General features: G+C 55.3%; 7 protein-coding genes across 7 annotated transcripts; 4 read left to right on the top strand and 3 right to left on the bottom strand.

Annotated features, from left to right (window-relative positions):
- Nucleotides 1–500: 500 nt before the first annotated feature.
- Nucleotides 501–2,237, bottom strand: PG985_013726 (uncharacterized protein; the record flags this gene model as incomplete). Its single annotated transcript, XM_066833492.1, has 11 exons — nt 501–612; nt 680–897; nt 955–988; nt 1,041–1,130; nt 1,198–1,333; nt 1,399–1,422; nt 1,488–1,500; nt 1,561–1,715; nt 1,768–1,786; nt 1,845–1,974; nt 2,047–2,237. 11 exons carry the CDS (start codon nt 2,235–2,237, stop codon nt 501–503), a joined length of 1,122 nt encoding a protein of 373 aa, XP_066678232.1.
- A 611-nt stretch (nt 2,238–2,848) lies between these two features.
- PG985_013725 (uncharacterized protein) lies at nt 2,849–4,521 on the top strand (the record flags this gene model as incomplete). Its single annotated transcript, XM_066833491.1, has 3 exons — nt 2,849–2,929; nt 2,985–4,094; nt 4,171–4,521. 3 exons carry the CDS (start codon nt 2,849–2,851, stop codon nt 4,519–4,521), a joined length of 1,542 nt encoding a protein of 513 aa, XP_066678231.1.
- Nucleotides 4,522–4,878: 357 nt separating this feature from the next.
- Nucleotides 4,879–6,108, bottom strand: PG985_013724 (uncharacterized protein; the record flags this gene model as incomplete). Its single annotated transcript, XM_066833490.1, has 1 exon — nt 4,879–6,108. One exon carries the CDS (start codon nt 6,106–6,108, stop codon nt 4,879–4,881), a length of 1,230 nt encoding a protein of 409 aa, XP_066678230.1.
- Nucleotides 6,109–11,392: 5,284 nt separating this feature from the next.
- PG985_013723 (uncharacterized protein) lies at nt 11,393–12,168 on the bottom strand (the record flags this gene model as incomplete). The annotated part of the gene is made up of 3 exons (XM_066833489.1): nt 11,393–11,708; nt 11,764–11,912; nt 11,974–12,168. The coding sequence occupies 3 exons, from the start codon at nt 12,166–12,168 to the stop codon at nt 11,393–11,395; spliced, it is 660 nt and encodes a 219-aa protein (XP_066678229.1).
- Nucleotides 12,169–12,577: 409 nt separating this feature from the next.
- Nucleotides 12,578–13,633, top strand: PG985_013722 (alpha/beta hydrolase; the record flags this gene model as incomplete). The annotated part of the gene is made up of 1 exon (XM_066833488.1): nt 12,578–13,633. The coding sequence occupies one exon, from the start codon at nt 12,578–12,580 to the stop codon at nt 13,631–13,633; it is 1,056 nt and encodes a 351-aa protein (XP_066678228.1).
- A 496-nt stretch (nt 13,634–14,129) lies between these two features.
- Nucleotides 14,130–16,267, top strand: PG985_013721 (uncharacterized protein; the record flags this gene model as incomplete). Its single annotated transcript, XM_066833487.1, has 7 exons — nt 14,130–14,701; nt 14,777–15,076; nt 15,161–15,440; nt 15,501–15,648; nt 15,702–15,767; nt 15,825–16,066; nt 16,154–16,267. 7 exons carry the CDS (start codon nt 14,130–14,132, stop codon nt 16,265–16,267), a joined length of 1,722 nt encoding a protein of 573 aa, XP_066678227.1.
- A 549-nt stretch (nt 16,268–16,816) lies between these two features.
- PG985_013720 (NAD(P)-binding protein) lies at nt 16,817–17,941 on the top strand (the record flags this gene model as incomplete). Its single annotated transcript, XM_066833486.1, has 2 exons — nt 16,817–17,277; nt 17,356–17,941. The coding sequence occupies 2 exons, from the start codon at nt 16,817–16,819 to the stop codon at nt 17,939–17,941; spliced, it is 1,047 nt and encodes a 348-aa protein (XP_066678226.1).
- Between the last annotated feature and the right edge of the window lie 141 nt (nt 17,942–18,082).

Here is an 18,082-nt window from a genome sequence, read left to right as displayed (position 1 = left end):
GTTTCGTCTGATAACAGAATAAGGAAGAAAGAAAACAATGCCGCCATGTCAAGCACAGGAAAAAGGAACTGCTGCTGGATTGGGCTCCTGTTTTTAATGATTGATCTTGATGTCTAGGCAGCATAGTGAAGACTTCAGACGGTAATTTACATTTCAATAACCAATGAGAAACCACCGTAACGTAACTAGCATCTCGTTGTGGCGGCGCTGAGTTGAAAGGCATTACAGTAGGCGCGTGTACTAATTCGTCATTTATTTTCTTCTTTCTTTTTTTTCTCGATTTAGAGTAAGCCTCCCTAGCATTTGAAGTCTCATCATATGAGTTTGTATTTAATAAACTGGCAACATAAATCGCTAGAAAGTAGTTCTCATCATATGCTATCAAAAATATGATGGTGGGAAAATGAGATATCAATTTGCTATGTAGGAATGAATTTTACATCATGACATCGTTCGCCTTCGTACCCTACAAAATCTGTTCAGAGGACAGCTAATACCCATTACACCTTCACCGTTGAGCCATTCAGGGGCGCAGGAATGGGCAGCCGCATCTTGCGCGTCTCTCGTACCAATCGGCCCTCTTCACGGTTAAAGTACCTCTCCGTCCAGAAACTGTGTGCTCAGGTTAGTCTTCTCCGGGGAGAGAACGGGTGCGGGACTGGATGGCACGGGAACTTACCTCCACAGCAGACAGCCCAAGGCAATGTTCCGAATCCCTTCGAGGTAGCTGTAGACTATGCGGTCCGTCTTCGAGCCCCAGCTGGGCATCTTCATCAGGGCCTCGTACCACCGCTGGTAGCAGCCGTCCAGCATCCGGCCGGTCTCGTCCACGGCGTCCTGCAGCGTCCAGCCCTGGCTGCGGAGGATGTTGATTATGGAGAGATCTTCTCCTGACAACTGCCAAGATAATTAGAAAATAACGAACGCAGGGAGAGGTAACTTCGAGAGACTTACTATATCCTTTTTGTACGACAATATGTCGTTGTGGCTACAACAGGTGTCAGCTGGCTGTCTCTCCAGCACACTAGGCGAAAACCTACATAGCGACGAGATCCACAGAAACCTCCTGGCAGGCTTTCAGAGACGGATGGTTGATGACTTCCTCGGGTAACTCAATCCCAAGTGCGTACCTATGAACATGTCAGTCTAACCGTGGATGAATGTCGTCGAGCGTGATAAGGGGTGGGGTTCACGAACTCAACAAGAGCCATGCATGGCATCGCCGCCACGGTCGACCGTCGAAAGGCCATGAACTCGTCCACCGTTATCGTCTCGAGTTCCATCTTGCGCGAGTTGACTTGGGCCAGGACGCCAAGCATGTACTGTTCAACATCTGTCGGAGCAATATCAGTAAAGACCGAAAAGGGGGGATCTCACATTGAGTGCGACTCGACTTACATCTCTTGTATCGATACTGAAGCACTTCACCGTGAACAAGTTGTCAGCTCGTGAAATCTCTCTTCTTATCACCAAGTCATTGAACCTACCAGGTGATGCTCGCTAGATAGGTCCCGGTCAGCTCGAGTTCTGCTTTAGAGGCTGTGATAATGGATTTCTTACCTTCTGGAATGTCCGATAGACGTGCTGGAAGATGTATCCGAGCGGATGTTCTTCACGCGATACGCCAGGGTGGCCGTCATCTAACAAGGACATCATGTAGATGATTTCCCGTGCGGATCCATAGATATCGTCTTTCAGATGACCCTCGTCGAACTCTGCCGGCCCAAAGGGTTAGATGAGAAGCAAAATAGGAAGCACGCGACGTACGATCGTCCCAATAGAAGGCCTAGGTCTCTCATTAGTAAAACCATCTACACTTCCAATATCGGGGGCGCAATACTAACCCAGTGGTTCCAGTCGATTAGGAGTCGCAGCGTCTCGGCGTCGCAGTGCGGGCCAACCCACCACGAGACCATGTAGGCGAAGTCGGCGCGACTATTCCTGGCAGCCTGCTTTTCGCTATAGCCTAGAATCCTATAGACAACAAAAAGCACCGTTAAAAACCGTGATCCAGTTAATCTCAAACTGAGTGGCTATGGTACATACTCTGCAACCCACGCATCTGCCTCCTTTTTGACCTCGGCATAGTGCGGGTTCTGGACTAGCTCAACGGACATGATGGAGGTGAACATGTCTGGTACAACCAGCTCGACCTCGCCCGCGGCGACATTATCTTCTGTGGTATGGTTTATGATGGAAGCACTGGGCAGAACAGGTTCGACCAGCGAAGGGGCCATCTTGTCGTTGTCGATGAGCACTGTCTCAAGTAGATTATATGAGGCGCTGCGATAATAGATTGGGATTAATTGAAGATTGAGTCTTCTTGCTGTCCAATATTGTTCGAAGATAGAGGGTTAGAAAGTCAGTCCAGTGATGTCCAGGTTTCCAAGGTTAGTCATGTACTTAGGCGTGGGATGCTGACTAGATAGTCCTTCCCGTTAAAGGGTCGATGGGGCTGATGGGGCGGGTGGTACCACCGACACCAGTCATGCATATCCCGACTATCGCCCTCACTGTTGCGGGTGGGGCGAGAACAAATGTTTGGGAAAGAAGCCCACGTGCAACCCAGAGAACAATCACTTCGATCTTGTTTCAGAATGTTCGGTCGCGGAAAACAACGTGGTGCCACTGATATTGACGATGATTTCTCCACATGCCAATACCCATCGTTCGTCGTGTATCAACCTCTGAATATGTGATCTGCCAAGGTCTTCGTCGTGGGTAGTATAGGTGTAGGTAATTCCTCTCATTTCTAATTCCTCTTCGCGAGTTTGTCTGTCATATCAATTGAAAACTGACGTGTTTTGTTTCAAACGTCGCAGAACTCTGGTAGCGCGACCCTGACAAGATGGATTCCATACATACTCTCCTCGAGAAGAATGAGGGTGTGATCTACCCTCATCGGGCACTCGGGGCAATTACTGCCCTGGTGAGTAGCATTCATCTCGGTACCAATTTCTTTTTACTGATTTCGGCTTCTGCAGGTCGTGCTCTATAGGGTCATCACAACGGTGTATCGGCTCTACATCCATCCCCTGTCCAAGGTTCCCGGCCCGAAACTTCATGCAGTCTCGAGCCTCCCGTTCGAGATACAGAACAAGATCAATGGCACGTTCGTCCGGGACGCGACTGCATTGCACAAGAAGTACGGTCCCGTCGTCCGCGTCTCGCCTGACCGGGTTGTCGTCGACGGGTCGGTGGCCTGGCCCGCTTTCATGCGGCGGTACAACGAGGAGTTCAGCAAGATCTGGCAATTCTACGGCTTCGGCCCTCTGGCCATCCTCGGCGCTGGCCCCGACGCCCATAAGCGGCAGCGCCGCGTGATGGCCCATGCCACTTCCCCAGTCGCGCTGGCCGACCAGGAGGTCTATCTCCAGCAGCAGGTCAACAAGTTCGTGGACGTCTTGGGCGAGCATGCGGACCAGGACAAGCCTATCGACATCATGCTTTGGTTCAACTACCTGACGTTCGACATTGTTGGTGAACTGACGCTCGGCACCTCTCTGGGCTGCCTGGACTCCCGCGACTCGATACACCCCCTGGTCGGCGTGGTGACGGCCACTACCCGAGACAATGCCCGGAGAATGTTCCTGACGGGCATACCGCTCCTGGGCCGCTTCATCCCCATAGCGACGTACATCCTCAGGAAGAAGGAGATCGACAAGATTCTGGACATGCAGCGCCACATGGACGAACAGGCCGAGGCGCGGATCGCACTGGGCACCGATACCCGCAGCGACCTCATCACCTACATGCTGCTGGCCAACGCGGAGAACAAGGGCAAGGGCATGAGCCACGAGGAGATGCTGGTCAACAGCCGGGTGCTGCTCCTCGCCGGCGGGGAGACGACGGCCACGGCGCTGTCCGGCTTCGCGTTCCACATCACCAACGACCCCCGCGCCTACCAGATCCTGGCCGACGAGATCCGCGGCTCCTTCACCTCGCCCGAAGCCATCAGTATCCGCGCCACGAGTCAGCTGCCGTATCTGTGCACGGTCATCGAGGAGACGCTGCGGATCTATCCCCCTGCGGCGGACACGCCACCGCGGGTATCGCCCGGCGCCGACGTTGGGGGCTATTACCTCCCCAAAGGTGTAAGTGCTGTTTTCTTTCTTCTTTCTTGAGTCATGGCTTCGAATCAAAAGCTCACGTTTCCATTCATTCCGGCAGACTATCGTGTCCGTCTACCAGTGGGCCACCACCCACTCGGCCGAGCACTTCACCGACGCGGAAACCTTCGCGCCCCAGCGCTGGCTGCCCGAGACCCACGCGCTCTACGACGCCAGGTACGCCGCCGACAACCGGGCGGTCTGCAAGCCTTTCTCCGCGGGGCCGCGAGACTGCACCGGCAAGATCCTGGCCTATGCCGAGATGCGCCTGGCGATCGCGCGGCTGTTTTGGCACTTTGACTTTGTGCGGGAGCCGGGGCAGGACGAATGGATCGCCGAGCAGCGGGTGTTCACGTTGGCAGAGAAGGGGCCCCTGATGATCAGGCTGCGGCGGCGGGCGGGGGCAGTGTAGGGGGCATGACAGGGAAGGGGGACATGGTGATGGGGGGACTTTGTGATCAGCTGGCAGCCGCAGCTTCTTGTTGAAGGGTCGAACAATGTTTAGAATATCCACTGTTTTGTACGAACCGTTTACGTAAAGACTGCATTCCATCATCCGATATCAACGCTGTTGCATTCGGACTAGTAATTCCCAGAGAGCCGAATAGCGAGAACTCTAATAATATTTATACTTTCTATCTAGAGAAACAGGGGTTTGCGTCTAGTCTATAAAGAATGTTTACGTAAAGTACACCAGGGTGACCTTGTTACTCATTACACGCTCCAAGGAGCCCTTTATCTGCATCCTACATGATCAACCCTCTCTACATCAAGTCCTGCCCGCCACGAAGGATGGCAGCTGCAACGCCCGCTGGGTCGCCTGCATCCGCTCCACCAACGCCTCGATCTGCTCCAGCATGATCCCATTCTCCTCCTCCAGTTGCTGGACGTACTGGACGGCTTCGGTTAAGACCTCTGCCTTGCTCATCCTGGTCGCAGGGTTGGCTGCGGTGGTGGTGGACGAAGATGCGACGGTGGGACCACCACCACCACCACGGCTGTCTACTGTTGCTGCTGCAACTCCACAATCGGTGGTGCTACCATCGTCGCCCGTAGGGGCTTGGCAATGGCGGCGTTTCGGGCGTTTTCGCGACTCAAGACAGACGCGCAAAGCCTCGATCTTGTCGTTGAGACTGACCCGGTACCGCTTCTCGACCGCGGCGTGGGGGCGATATGGTTTTTGGGTGTCTCGGGGTGAGGGTGACTGCGAGGGCGATGGTCGAGGAGAGGCGATGTCCCTGTCAGGGCTGATCCTCGGTCTTTTGTTCCTGGTGGTGTTGTTGGTGTTGTCGCCCGTGTTGATCACTGGCGGCGGTGAAGGCGCAAGCGCCGGCGCTGTTGCTACCGTGATGGTATCTGCAGGAATTGGGATGGTATCTGCAGGCAATTGCGGCGGCGACGGTTGTTGCCTTGGCGTGCTGGCCGTATAGTAATCCATAGCGGTATTATCCCCAAAGCCAGGCTCAAAATCCAGGAACTGGAAAGAGTTGGAGAAGTCGTAATCATCTAAGGAGTTGTTGCTGAATGGATCGCCAGGTGTGAGCGGCGTACTCGATGCGTTGCTGCCTGCCTCGAAGTCGAGTTGTGGCACTGGGAGCTGCGGACTATTGTGACAGGCGCCGCTGCCACCGCCGGCGTGCATTGATTGGGCGCCGCTGAGGAGCAAGACAGCATTTTTGAGTGCCTGCACATAGCGAGCCTGCCCAGTAGTGCTGCAGGCATGCCCGCAGTGGCTGGCGGGGGAAGTGCTGTCGTGATGAGACGAAGGGCCCGCCCAGTGCTGTGAAGGTGGTGTGGTGGTAGTATGGTGGTGGGCATCGTGATGACGAATTTGCGGTGCAAGATGGCGTTTCTCGGGGGACCCGCCCGGGAACATGTCGAAACCCAGCCCTCCGAGACTTATAAGAGCCTCCAGCGACGCCTCCAGCTGCTCTTGCCGACTAGGGACAGTTCCACCCGCCTCGGCCACGGCATTGAACGAATGAGGGGGCATAGACATAATAGTACGCCGGCCACCAGCTTCGTTTGCGACCGAGTAATTTGGTTGGTTGATACAGATTTGCTGAGTGTCTCCAATAGAATACCAAAAAGACTTGGGACGAAAGCGGCCGACTAAGTTTTGGTTCTTCTCTCGCTGTCTTCTATTGAAACTGTGTTCTAGTTTCCGTCCCAAGGCATGCAAAAGTATTGCGCCACGTTACGCTGCCGCTTCTTTATACTGATGTCCCTAAACCTTCTCTTCTTTGCTTCCCTCTCGCTTCGCTCCCGCTCCCGCTGCACAGCATAACAAGGGTGGAGCCCGGTATACGACTAACGTTTGGTCGCTCTAATTGGGCGCGCCGTCTGAGCCCGGATCACAAGAGCGAACGTGCCAACATCCCCATGGAGTATAGCGGCTTCGTGATTGACCGGCGCGGAACCTCTCACTGCCAAGGATCTCCCTCTGTCGGATTCATGGGAAGGGCACAGCTACCGCTGTTTCCCCAAAGCCTCAGAACCATGATATCGGGCCACAAGCGAACTCTGAACTCCGCTGGGAAGTTTCGCCGTCTCATCTGGCATGCCAAGCTGGGGATATACTCAAATAGACTTTGGCCTGCAACTTGGCAGGGGGCCCGGGCTTTGCAATACGTATGATACAGCCACGTCGGTCACGGTGGCAGGCCGTACGTAACCCGGTTACTCGGTGCTGTTGCCGGCCACTAAAATCGAGCGCACTAATCGTGGGACTTGCCTAGGGGTCCCATACTTGGCCTCGGCGAGCACTCCGCAGTCACCCGGGGCCCCACGACAAGGGCTTGGCCCGCCCCCAAAAAGAGCCGAATAGGCAAATGATCTAGATTGTTCAGTTAGAAGTAAACTCCGAGGTCTAGAAGGGCCCGCCTGAATCAATCATATATGCGTTCGCATGGTACGATGGTGCTCCACGTGAAACATTTGTCTGACCCGGGTCACAAATTCTAAAGTTATACATGATCCTGGTAAGTGTCTCCATACAAAGCACTAACTGCTGCTGGTAGTTGGCAGCCAAGGGCATACGACGGGTAATCCTTGGCAGTGGCACCACCACGAGACAACCGCCGAGTCGGCACCCCTGGCCAGCCACGAAGTCAGAACAACACATCCATCGAAGAAAGACAGAAGAGGAAACACACCCGCAACGACGATGGAACCAAACGATTGGCCGATTGCACTGGGAAGGGGGTAAGACCATGTTATAAGACCCCGGCTGCTGCAGACTAACCCAGGCCGTCTTATCAGATCAACCCCATCGATCCATTCGACTTTGAACGGCGACCAACATCATCATGCAAAACAGTACACCCGTCGAAGAAACTCGGGAGAAGGTCATACCTGAGCTCTCGGGGACAGACGTCGCCTCTGACAGCAAACCCCACGCCCTGCCATCTGAACATACCGTGCACCAGAGCGACGACAATGACTCGGAAACCTTGGCCGACAGCATAGAGTACCCGTCGATGTGGAAGGCCATGCTGATCGTCTCGGGGCTTTTCATGGGCGTCTTTCTCGTCGCCCTCGATCAGACCATCATCGGCACCGCCATCCCTAAAATCACCGACGAGTTCAAGACCATCCAGGTTCGTGCTTGGAGCGCAACAGCCTAGAATTTTGCCCGCGACTCATTTTCTCGGCCAACTTGTTCATTTGAGCTGACCGTAAACACCAGGACGTGGGTTGGTACGGCAGCGCCTATTTCCTCACGAGCACCGGTACGTCTTATCCGGATGTCCCCCCCTGGTCCCCGCCCCCGGTCTCCCGCTGACTCGCGCGTGTTTCCCCAGCCCTTCAACCGTCGTACGGTCGCATCTACGTTAGCTTCGACGTGAGTTCTATCCCTGCCTTCCCTCGATTGCCTTTCAAATCTACCGGGCCGATCCATATTTGGGCTGACTCGGGATGCTTTCAATTTCCCCCGGTCACAGTCGAAGTGGGCCTTTCTGCTGGCTATTTTCCTCTTCGAGGTTGGCTCCCTGATTTGCGCCGTGGCACCCTCGAGCCCGGTCCTGATCGTTGGTCGGTAAGTTCAGCCAAGAATACTACCTACTCAACGGGGACGGGGGACGGCAATCTGATCTGCCCCCCCCGTTAATCGGTCCCCGAAGATTGCTGCTGGCCGGGCTAACCCTGCTTGTGCAGCGCCATTGCCGGTCTGGGTGTGGCCGGGATTTTCTCGGGTTGCACTGTGATTACCTCGTTTGTTGGTGAGTGCCTCCCGCTCTGAATAGAGTTCTCCTCCTCCTCAACAACAACAATAAACAACATGACATATACTCCTCGTCTCGGGGTCTACTATGATGACTGACTGAGCCCATCGGGAAACAGTTCCCCTTGAGAAACGCCCTATCGCCTTCAGTCTCTTTGGTGCCGTCTGGGGCGCTGCATTTGTGGCCGGTCCCCTCTTGGGGGGCGCCTTCACGGATCATGTCACGTGGCGGTGGTGTTTCTATATCAAGTATGCTATGCTACACACCCCCGAGCCTTTTCACCTCCCGTTTCGGGAAACGTTTCAGGGTCCACTGTATTGACTTTGTGTTTCTGTTCTAGCCTCCCCATTGGGGCCGTCTCCGCCGCCGTCGTGATGCTGGTGCTCAACCCCCCGCCGCGACCCAAAGACGAGCGTGCCAAGTCCATCCTGGTTCGTCTGCGCGAGCTCGACCTGGCCGGCGCCGCCCTGTTGGTCGCGGCCGTGACCTGCCTGCTCCTGAGCCTGCAGTGGGGCGGCAAGCAGTACGCGTGGAGCGACGGCCGCATCGTCGGCCTGCTGGTCGGCTTCGCCCTGCTCCTCGTCGTCTTCGTCGGGTGGCAGGTCCGGCTGGGCGACCGGGCCACGCTGCCCCCGCGCATCATGCGCCAGCGCACCGTGGCGGCGGCGTCCGTCTTCGTCATCATGTTCAGCGGCTCCGCCGTCGTCTTCATGTTCTACCTGCCCATCTTCTTCCAGAGCATCCGGGGGTCCTCGGCCATCCTGTCGGGCATCCAGATGCTGCCCATGCTGCTGGGCCTCGTCGTGGCCTCGGGCATCGTGGGCGCCCTCATCTCCTGCTTCGGCTTCTACACGCCGTTCCTCATCGGCAGCACCGCCCTCTTCGCCGTGGGCGCCGGGCTCATCACGACGTACCACGCCGACATGCCCGACGCGACCTGGATCGGGTTCCAGATCCTGGCCGGCGCGGGGATGGGCGCGGGGTTCCAGATCCCCCAGGCGGCGGTGCAGACGGTGCTGGCGCAGGCGGACATCCCCGTCGGGTCGTCGGCCCTCATCTTCTTCCAGAACCTGGGCGGCTCCCTCTTCGTCTCGGTGGGGCAGGCCGTGTTCCAGAACGGGCTGGCGGCGGGGCTGCGGGAGCTGGCCCCCAAAGTGGACGCGGGCCTCGTGTTCGCGACGGGCGCGACGGGGCTGAAACAGGCCCTCGAGAACGCGGGGCAGGCGGCACAGTGGCCGGCGGTGCTGCTCGCGTACACGCGCGGGCTGCAGGATGCGTTCAAGGTGGCTATGGGGCTCGGGGTGGGGGGCTTCCTGGCGTCGCTGTTCTTTGAGTGGCGGAGCGTCAAGGAGAAGAAGGGCGGGGGTGAAGGGACGATGGCACACGTGGGGTAGGATCTGGGTACGCACATGGATTTGGTTTGATATGATGTGGCCGATAAGGCTTTCTCGATTGTACATTGCCTCTAGTTTGTGTTCGCTTAAGGGGTTTCAGGATAAAATTAGATAGCCGTCACTGCACGGAGTAATTACGTTGTTTTTGGGAAGTTACATCTTTTCATCAAATGAATTTCGTTAAGCGATTGGCCGTTTGTAGGACTCAAAGGGCGTTGATCATGTTTCCAACGCCATTAAACAAACGAATCATACCGACTTGGCCACGGGTATGATCTTGGTGAGCTTGGTATGTAATGTTTCCAGTTTCGTGTGTGAGAATACAAGGGTTTCGCTGGTGTCGTAATAACATTCAACTCGTGATAGGAGCACAGTTAAAATGAAGGCATCATTGGGTATCATCATTATGCATGTCAAGCTTTTACTCGGCAAAAACTGCATCTCGCGGTAAAACCTGAAGCTACTGTATTGAATCCCTTCTCGAAAGCTTCTAGACTCCTATGCCATCTATAAGACTTGTTTTTTACAGGGGAGGCTCCGCAAATCAAACAAACGTGAAGAGTAAAACTCGATACAGCATACCTCGTGCGTATGTATAGTCGTATAATGCTTGCTCCACGTTGAAACGCTTGCCAAGTTTATGGTTTCAATGAAAAAAATTATTCGGGGATCCAGATTAGAGCCTGTGAGTGCCACGAGGTTCTGTTAACGTTGCAGCTACCCCTGAAGGACACCAACTACCCCAGGGTAGTCCATCTTCAAGCGAGGTCCCCTTTCACATCGCCGAACGAGAGCTTGTTATGCAACCTGCGACGCCTCTCCCGGCGGAATGATCTCCTAGGTCATGTGGGCAAGGCACAGGCCATCAGTTTCGGGGACCACTCAGCCAGGTGCCCGAGCCAACTCTGGTCCGCATCCCCGGGCTCAGACAGCAACGCCGCTCAAGGCACACCCCCCCTCGGTCTTGGCGACCGGGCTCCTTGGCCGCCGGAGACCGTCGACAACCAACCTTGGGGCTAGACTGAGAAGCGTGGTCCCAAAGATGCGGGTTGAAAGAACGGGGGTATTTCTGGGCGCGGCCGATTTGGTAGATCATCATGCGGGCGGAAGGTCGTAGGGGCCCAGAAGGATCCATTGCGGGTCTCAGTAGTGTCGGGACTCAAAGTCTATTTCAACACTTGGTTTAAACATAGTCCCGGGACAGGGGTGGTTGAGTGGCACCAGGGGCTGCTGGGCCCATCCCTGACAGTGGCACCACCCTCATTGGCCACCACGTGAATCTGGGCCAAACATCTGGTGATGAGCCACTCCTCGTGTCGTTGGGACACACTTTGAGGCGTAAACCAGCTTTCAGGCTGAAGAGTTCCAGAGTGTAATATATCTAATTGCCCTATGTAGGTTGATCAGACCTGTATCACGACGAAGGAAGCACAGGTTCTCTTGGTGATAGGCTAAAAAATAATAATAATGTCATTCCGATTAATTTATGTAACAAACACAGTGCTATCCTCATACCCGACATAACTGACAAAGTACTTGGATCGTTGCCCAGCCTCTTCAGGCTGTAAGTTTGTTCTGGGGCGATCAATCTTCCGCCCGACCCTGATTTGTATCCATTTTCGAACAGCAGTGCCGCACAGGACTACTATCTCCCTCACTGTTGTTATCTTGGAAGGCCAGTGACAGCATTGTCCGAGCACCGCGGTCCTCCATATGTGACACAAGACCCTCCAAATGTGCCGCCGAGGAGGTGGTGGGGCTTGGTGTGGGGTGGTGATCGCAGTGCACCTCTCCGTCCGCCAAGAGCCATCGCGAAACCAGCTCGTTCTCCCACAGCTCTAGCGCCTCTTCCAGGATGTGGAGCAGATCGTGATGCAAGTTGGCGCAGTCTCGAGAGAACGGCTGCATCTTCATCTGGAGGATTTCTCCTCGCACTCCCACCGGCCATGGTGTTGCTGTCTGTCCGTCTGGTGACGAGCCTATTATAAACGTTTCCTGTAACTCCAGTTAGATTTAGTTGTACTGTAAACACACAGTTCGTAACAATCGTGTTTGTGTCTGCTCACAGATGAGTCCCTGTCCACCGATTCTGGTCCGCGGTATCCACGCAGTCGACCATTCTTGAGCCGTGGCCTTACGGCCGACTTCTTGATATGTCTGTGTAAGTCAAAGAACTCTGCACTCTGTCTTCTGAGTTAGTAAAACGGGTGATTGTGGCGTGCGGCGGGTTCTCCCCGTTCTTACAGATTCGAAAACCCGCTGGATGGTGCTCCCCAATATACCGTGACCGGTAATCTTGAAGGCGCCATGCGTAGAGATGGAGGCCAAGAGGGCATTGATAGCTTTGCTCCGCTCCGTCGAGGGGTCACTGTACTGGCTTCCCTCTGCAAGTTCTTCGAATTCGTAGAAATGTGATATGTCAATAGTTGGGATGCCCATATTCACGACTCGTTCGCCAAGTTTGATTACTAATGCTCTTCGTGTTTATCCCGGCAAGAAGCAGTACTATGAAGAAGTGGGCACCGTGGGGGATAGATTGGTATAAGACACCATCAGGTAACATCAAGCATAAGGAGGTGCGGTTGCAGTGTACGTTTATGTGGTGTGGTACCCTCAGGTGGCACCACCAGAAACGAGTGGGCCCCTGGCTCCAAACCTTGTTATGTCTACGGGTGGCCATACTCCAGTGGAAAAGGGGGAAAAGGGTTCGCGAAAATCAGCAGAGACAATGAAATGTTCAACAATAGTTGGAAAACAGACTCTGTGATTGCATGCATCAAATTTATGGCGAAGTCCGAGCCCAATACAGTAACTGCTTCTTGATACAAGTAATTACACTCTAGCCTAGATGGCAGTCAAGCAGTACGAAATCGTCGCCGAAGCTGGTGCACGCAACCCCAAACTGGGTAACACATGCCACCGAGACTGGGTGACGGGCGACACCCCTCTAGAGGGCCTTGTGCGCGGGTCGCGTGGCACCGAGCTGTTCTTGTCCGCTCATGGCCCGCCTAGGGAGCCGGGCCAGCCGGTCGTCATATTCGAGTCGGGGATCGGCGCGTGCAGCTCCAGTTGGGGCCCCGTCCGCCGATTTCTAGACCCGCGCATCCGCAGCTATTGTTACGACCGAGCCGGCTACGGTCGCAGCCCGCCTGCGCCCACCAAATCCCGCCGCCGCACCGCGGAGACCCTAGCTGGAGAGCTATTTGACACACTCGCTTCGGCGGGTGTGCTCCCACCCTACATTCTGGTGACACACTCGTTCGGCGCGCTCGTGGCCCGCGAGCTGGTGGAGATGCTGGGCCCGTTTGACGTGGCCGGCTTGGTCCCGATAGACGCGAACCAGGAGAGGGCTTACAAGCTCATCGAGGAGCCCCTGAAGCCGCTTGTCTCGCTGGCCGGACCTAGAGGCTTGGCGCTGCTCGACCAGTCCGGCATGCTGGCAGGCGGGGACCGCTACACGGCCGACGAGCTGCACCGGCTGACTCTGGACGCCGAGAGGGAGGCCAAGGAGAACACGTCAGCGGGCGAGACGGCGCTCTTGGAGGTTAGCTCCGAGTTGCTGGCCCGAAAAGGCCAGTTTGAGGCCATGGCCCTCATGATGCAGCCCGTGACCGTCATCCGCGGCGACACGAAGCGAGACTACCGACGGGTCATTGCCGCCACTCGGCGGCGTTCCGACCTAGATGCCGAAGACAGGCGGGTACTGGAGAGCCTGCACGAGTTTGTCGAGAGAGACTTCGACAGGCGGGACAAGGACCTACAGCGAGAGCAGTTGCTCTTGTCGGCCAACAGCCGCTTCGTGCAGGCGTTGGCGAGTGGCCATGCCGTCATCGCCACGGAGCCGCAGCTGGTGGCGGACGAAGTGTCGAGCATCTGGGAGAGCTGCTTGGGTGGCAGGCTTTGAGTGACAGAAGATAAGCGCAGTCGATACGCACAACCGCACGGCCCGACAAAGATTGTTTCGGAGTAATGTAGATGTCCGGCTGCCGGCCAAATAGGACAGCCACCCAGCTGCGCGGTCATCATCGATCAATCGGATGCTACGGGGAAGGGGCCGTGGACTGACTAAGACATCGGGAGAAAAAGTCGAATAATTGACCGAAATATCCAAAACCTGACAAAATACCCAACAACCAGGATGACATTGAAGATAAGGGGACTTTTTTTCCTGTACTTTTTTTTCTGTACTTTATGCCATGTGTTTAGCTAGATGTGCTTAGGTGATGTACTACCACAGGCCACTCAGGTCTTCGTATCTTACCTCATGCCCCCCTTCAGCTCGCTGGCAGTCGTAATGTTCGGACCCTGGTCCAGAGCACACCCTCTCCATGTAAGCCGGGTTACACAAATTCGCGGCTTCGGCACCAGCCACGGAGAGCGAAAAGTCCGTCCCGCCTGTCATGTATTATCAGCGAGGATTAATCAGCCAGCTAGGGATAGAAAAACACCCGAGAGCTGGGCTGCTGTGCCGCGACGGCTATGCAAAGCCTTCCAAGCTCGTTCTAGCAACCTTGCCCCTGGCCAATTTCCTCGGTATAGCCATGAATCGAGAAGCGTTTCTGAATAGCGCCTCCGCGCTGGAGTTGCAAGACGTACGCCACACCCCGGGCTCCAGCACCAAAGCCCCGACCGAAGAGGACCTGACGCGGGCGCCGTCTGGGCCCAAAGACAAGGACGATGGATCCGTGAGGCAAGGCGAGCAGGGCCCGGCGCAAGACGCCAACCTCGTCGACTGGGACGGGCCCGACGATCCGAAGAACCCGCAGAACTGGAGCTGGCAGCGGAAGCTGGTGACGACGGTCGTGCTCGCCCTCTGCACGTTTTCCGTTTCGTTCGGCAGCAGTATCCTGGCGTCTGCCATCGGCGTGCTTTCCAAGGAGTATGGAGTTAGTCCGACGGTGACTACTTTGAATGTTACCCTCTACGTGCTGGGGTTTGCTGCGGGCCCCTGGGTCTGGGGCCCTACCTCTGAGTAGGTTGACAACTTGGAGACGGTGCTCTGTGGAGAGGAGCTGGAGGCCCGGCAAGCTGACCTTGGCGATCGCAGGTATGTCGGACGGTATTGGCCCCTGGTCATCGGTTACATCGGCTTCATGTGTTTTACCGTGGGCGTCGCCTGCGCGCAGAACTTGCACACCATCATGATCTGTCGGTTCATGCAAGGGGGCTGGGGTGTCGCGACCGTCACTGTCGTCCCTGGAGTCTTTGTCGATCTCTGGGATATCCGGACCCGCGGGCTCGCTACCATTGCTTGGGCGGCGACCATCGTCATCGGTCCGACTATGGGGCCTATCATCGGAAGCTTTACGGTGAAGAATGAGAATCTCGGCTGGCGATGGACCATGTGGTAAGCAACTTTCCCATCGATCATCACAAAGATTACCACAGCGTACTGTTCCGCTTCTAACTCGATTTCCGTTATGACGTCTAGGTTCACCTTGATCATCTCCGCCTTCTTCTTTATCCTCGTACTTATATGCTTCGAGGAGACATGGGGCCCCATCATCCTCCAGAAGAAGGCCAAGCGACTCCGATACGAAACCAAGAACTGGGCTCTGCATTCGAAACGAGACGACGCCCCCGTGGACTCGAGGGCGCTGCTGCGCAAATACGGTCTGAAACCCTGGCAGATGCTCATTCGCGAGCCGATCCTTGTTTGCATATGCATGTACAACAGTCTCATTTACGGGGTCATATATCTTACCTTTGAGGTCAGTAGCCTACAAGTGTGCATGCGCAAAGTGAAGAGTCAGATCACTAACATAGTCTAGGCATTTCCCTATACCTTCGGCACGGTGCGGCAGTGGGAGGATGGTGTATCGTCGCTGCCGTTCCTGTCACTATTGGTCGGGTACCTGGGGGCGGCCATCATCCAGACGTTTATACATCTTCAGATTGTTGATAAGAAGCTGGCTCAGGGTAAATTGCGATACTACTCAACGTCTGACCCTCCACTGACAAATATATACTAGGCATTCGCCCTGCTCCCGAGGACCAGCTCCCAACGATGATTCTTGGAAGCTTCCTTCTAACAATTGGTAAGCAAAGCTTCAACTCTGTTTAATTATATGAACTGACATGCCACCCATTATCAGGCCTCTTTTGGTTTGCATGGACATCGTCTCCAAACATCACCTGGGTTCCGCAAGTTCTCGCCGGTCCCTTCATTGGCTGCGGCATCAACATGGTCTTTGTTCCTTGTCTTAATTACCTGATCGAGTGCTACCTCGTCGATGCCAACAGCGCGTTGGCGGCCAACACCATCATCCGCAGCGCCGTGGCGGCCGGCTTCCCCCTTTTCGCGACACCTATGTTTGCCAACCTCGGAGTGGCGTGGGTATGTTCAACTCTCTCCTCATCTCTCTTCCGTCTTCGTATCGGACCTACTGTTGTTTATATGAAGTGGTACTAAAATTTCTCTTAGGCAACTTCGGTGTTGGGCTTCTTGTGTGTGGCATTCATACCGGCGCCCATTGTGTTCTACCTTTACGGCAAGAAGATTCGTGGATGGAGCAAATTCGCGTTCGATATAAATTAGCTAGGGGCTGTTCCTTAACTAATTCCCTTTCTATTTTCGTGTAAGCCCAAAAGACTTAGCAGGTGGCCCCTTTCTGGCCGCACATACCAACTCCTATTCGACATTGTGTTACATTTGAGACTAGCTGTCTATATCTGATAGCACTTTAGCCAGGCTTAGCCATGTTTTAGGCTACTTCTAGAAAAGCGTTTCCTGTAGCGAAGCAATTCATTATATAGTACAGTGGGCCATTTCGACCAGTTCTTTGCGACGGGTGAAATACCTCAGTCCCCTAAATCATTAAGCCCATACACTACGTGATGCTTATCGTTCTCATAATATATCGTGGGGGAATAATGGGCTTCAAAGTGAAGTTCGACAATATAATCCAGGAACAAACACGTAAAGATCACGTGCCGACAGGGCTTCTGGTACGCCCGGAAGATCCTCCCATCCCTTGCTTGTCCAATGTAACCCTACGCAAGTGTTGGGAACAACCAACCTTCATCCTTATCTCGAGCTACGCTACACTGACTCGCCCTCAGGTAGTCTGCGACATCAAAAGCCAGAATGGAAAGCTCCAAGGGAAGCATCATTATGACCGGCTCCAACGGCGGCCTGGGCTGTGCCATCGTCCGGCGGATCATCACGACGCCGGAGCTTGCTCGCTATCACGGCATTTACCTTGTCCGCGATGCCTCTCAGGCCGCTGCGCTCAAATCCGTGCTTGAAAGTGCACCTCCGTCGCATTCCTATGAGATCATGTCGCTAGAACTATGTCGACTTGTCGACGTGCGCGATGTTGCCCGTGGTCTCAAGGCCCGCATTGCAGCGGAAGAGATCCCGCCCATCCGTGCACTTCTCTTACTCGCCGGGTACACGGATGCGGGTCTGCAGCTGTGGACTGATGAAGGCTTTGATGTGGCGTTTGTGTCCAACTATTTGGGACATTGGCTGTTGACCATGCTTCTACTCGAGAGTATGGACAGGGAAGTCGGGCGTGTCATTATACTTGGAAGTAGCTCTTACGAGTAAGTCAATATGCTCTCACCAATCTGGCCTGTCTGTAGGTTGGTTCGTAGGCAGCAGCTGATAAGAGGTCCGACTAGCGTTGAACACCCTTCCCACTCGTTCGACGGGCAATACGCGGACGAGAAATGGAAGCTCTTCTTCCGCGACGACAACCTCGACGCCATCGCCCACGGCACCTGGAGCAGCAACGACGACCCGACCAGCCTGGCCCGTCAGGCCGGAACCCGCCGCTACTGCGTGGCCAAAATGTGCAACGTCATGATGATCGCCGAGCTCCAGCGCCGCCTTGACGCCGACCCGATCCTGCATCGGCTGTCCGCCGTCGGGGTCGACCCCGCCGTCATGGGCACGGGCCTGTTGCGCCGCGGCAACTGGTTCGTCTCGGTGCTCATGTGGCCCATCGTGATCCCGCTGCTCGCCCCTTTGCTCACGTGGCTCTGGCCCAATGGGGAGATCCGGACTACGTACAAGTCGTCGGGGGACGTGCTGGCGGCGGCGTTCGAGGCGGGGGATAGGTTGAGGGGACAGTTTCTTAACGGGTCCGAAGTTATGACGGTGGTGCCGGAGGCGGCGGATGCGCGGAAGCGGCGGATGGTTTGGAGGGATAGTGCGAAGTATGCGAAGCTGGAGGAGCAGGATACTGCACTCACTCAGTGGAAGTGAGGAATGGTACTGTATCCTATGGCTGTGTTGGCCGTGGCTCAGCAAACGCCCCCTCCCTGGTGGGTTTCTTCGGGAGATTTGAGTTCACTCGCAACCAAAGCCCCCTGAAGACAAGAGCCATACTTCCTCTGTCATTGCCAC

This window comes from Apiospora marii, assembly GCF_038362585.1.
Source record: "Apiospora marii strain CBS 49790 chromosome Unknown utg000011l_segment0_segment0, whole genome shotgun sequence".
In the NCBI taxonomy this organism is placed as follows: domain Eukaryota; kingdom Fungi; phylum Ascomycota; class Sordariomycetes; order Amphisphaeriales; family Apiosporaceae; genus Apiospora; species Apiospora marii.
Note: the sequence above shows the minus strand (reverse complement) of the source record. Positions and strands in the feature narration are given on the sequence as shown.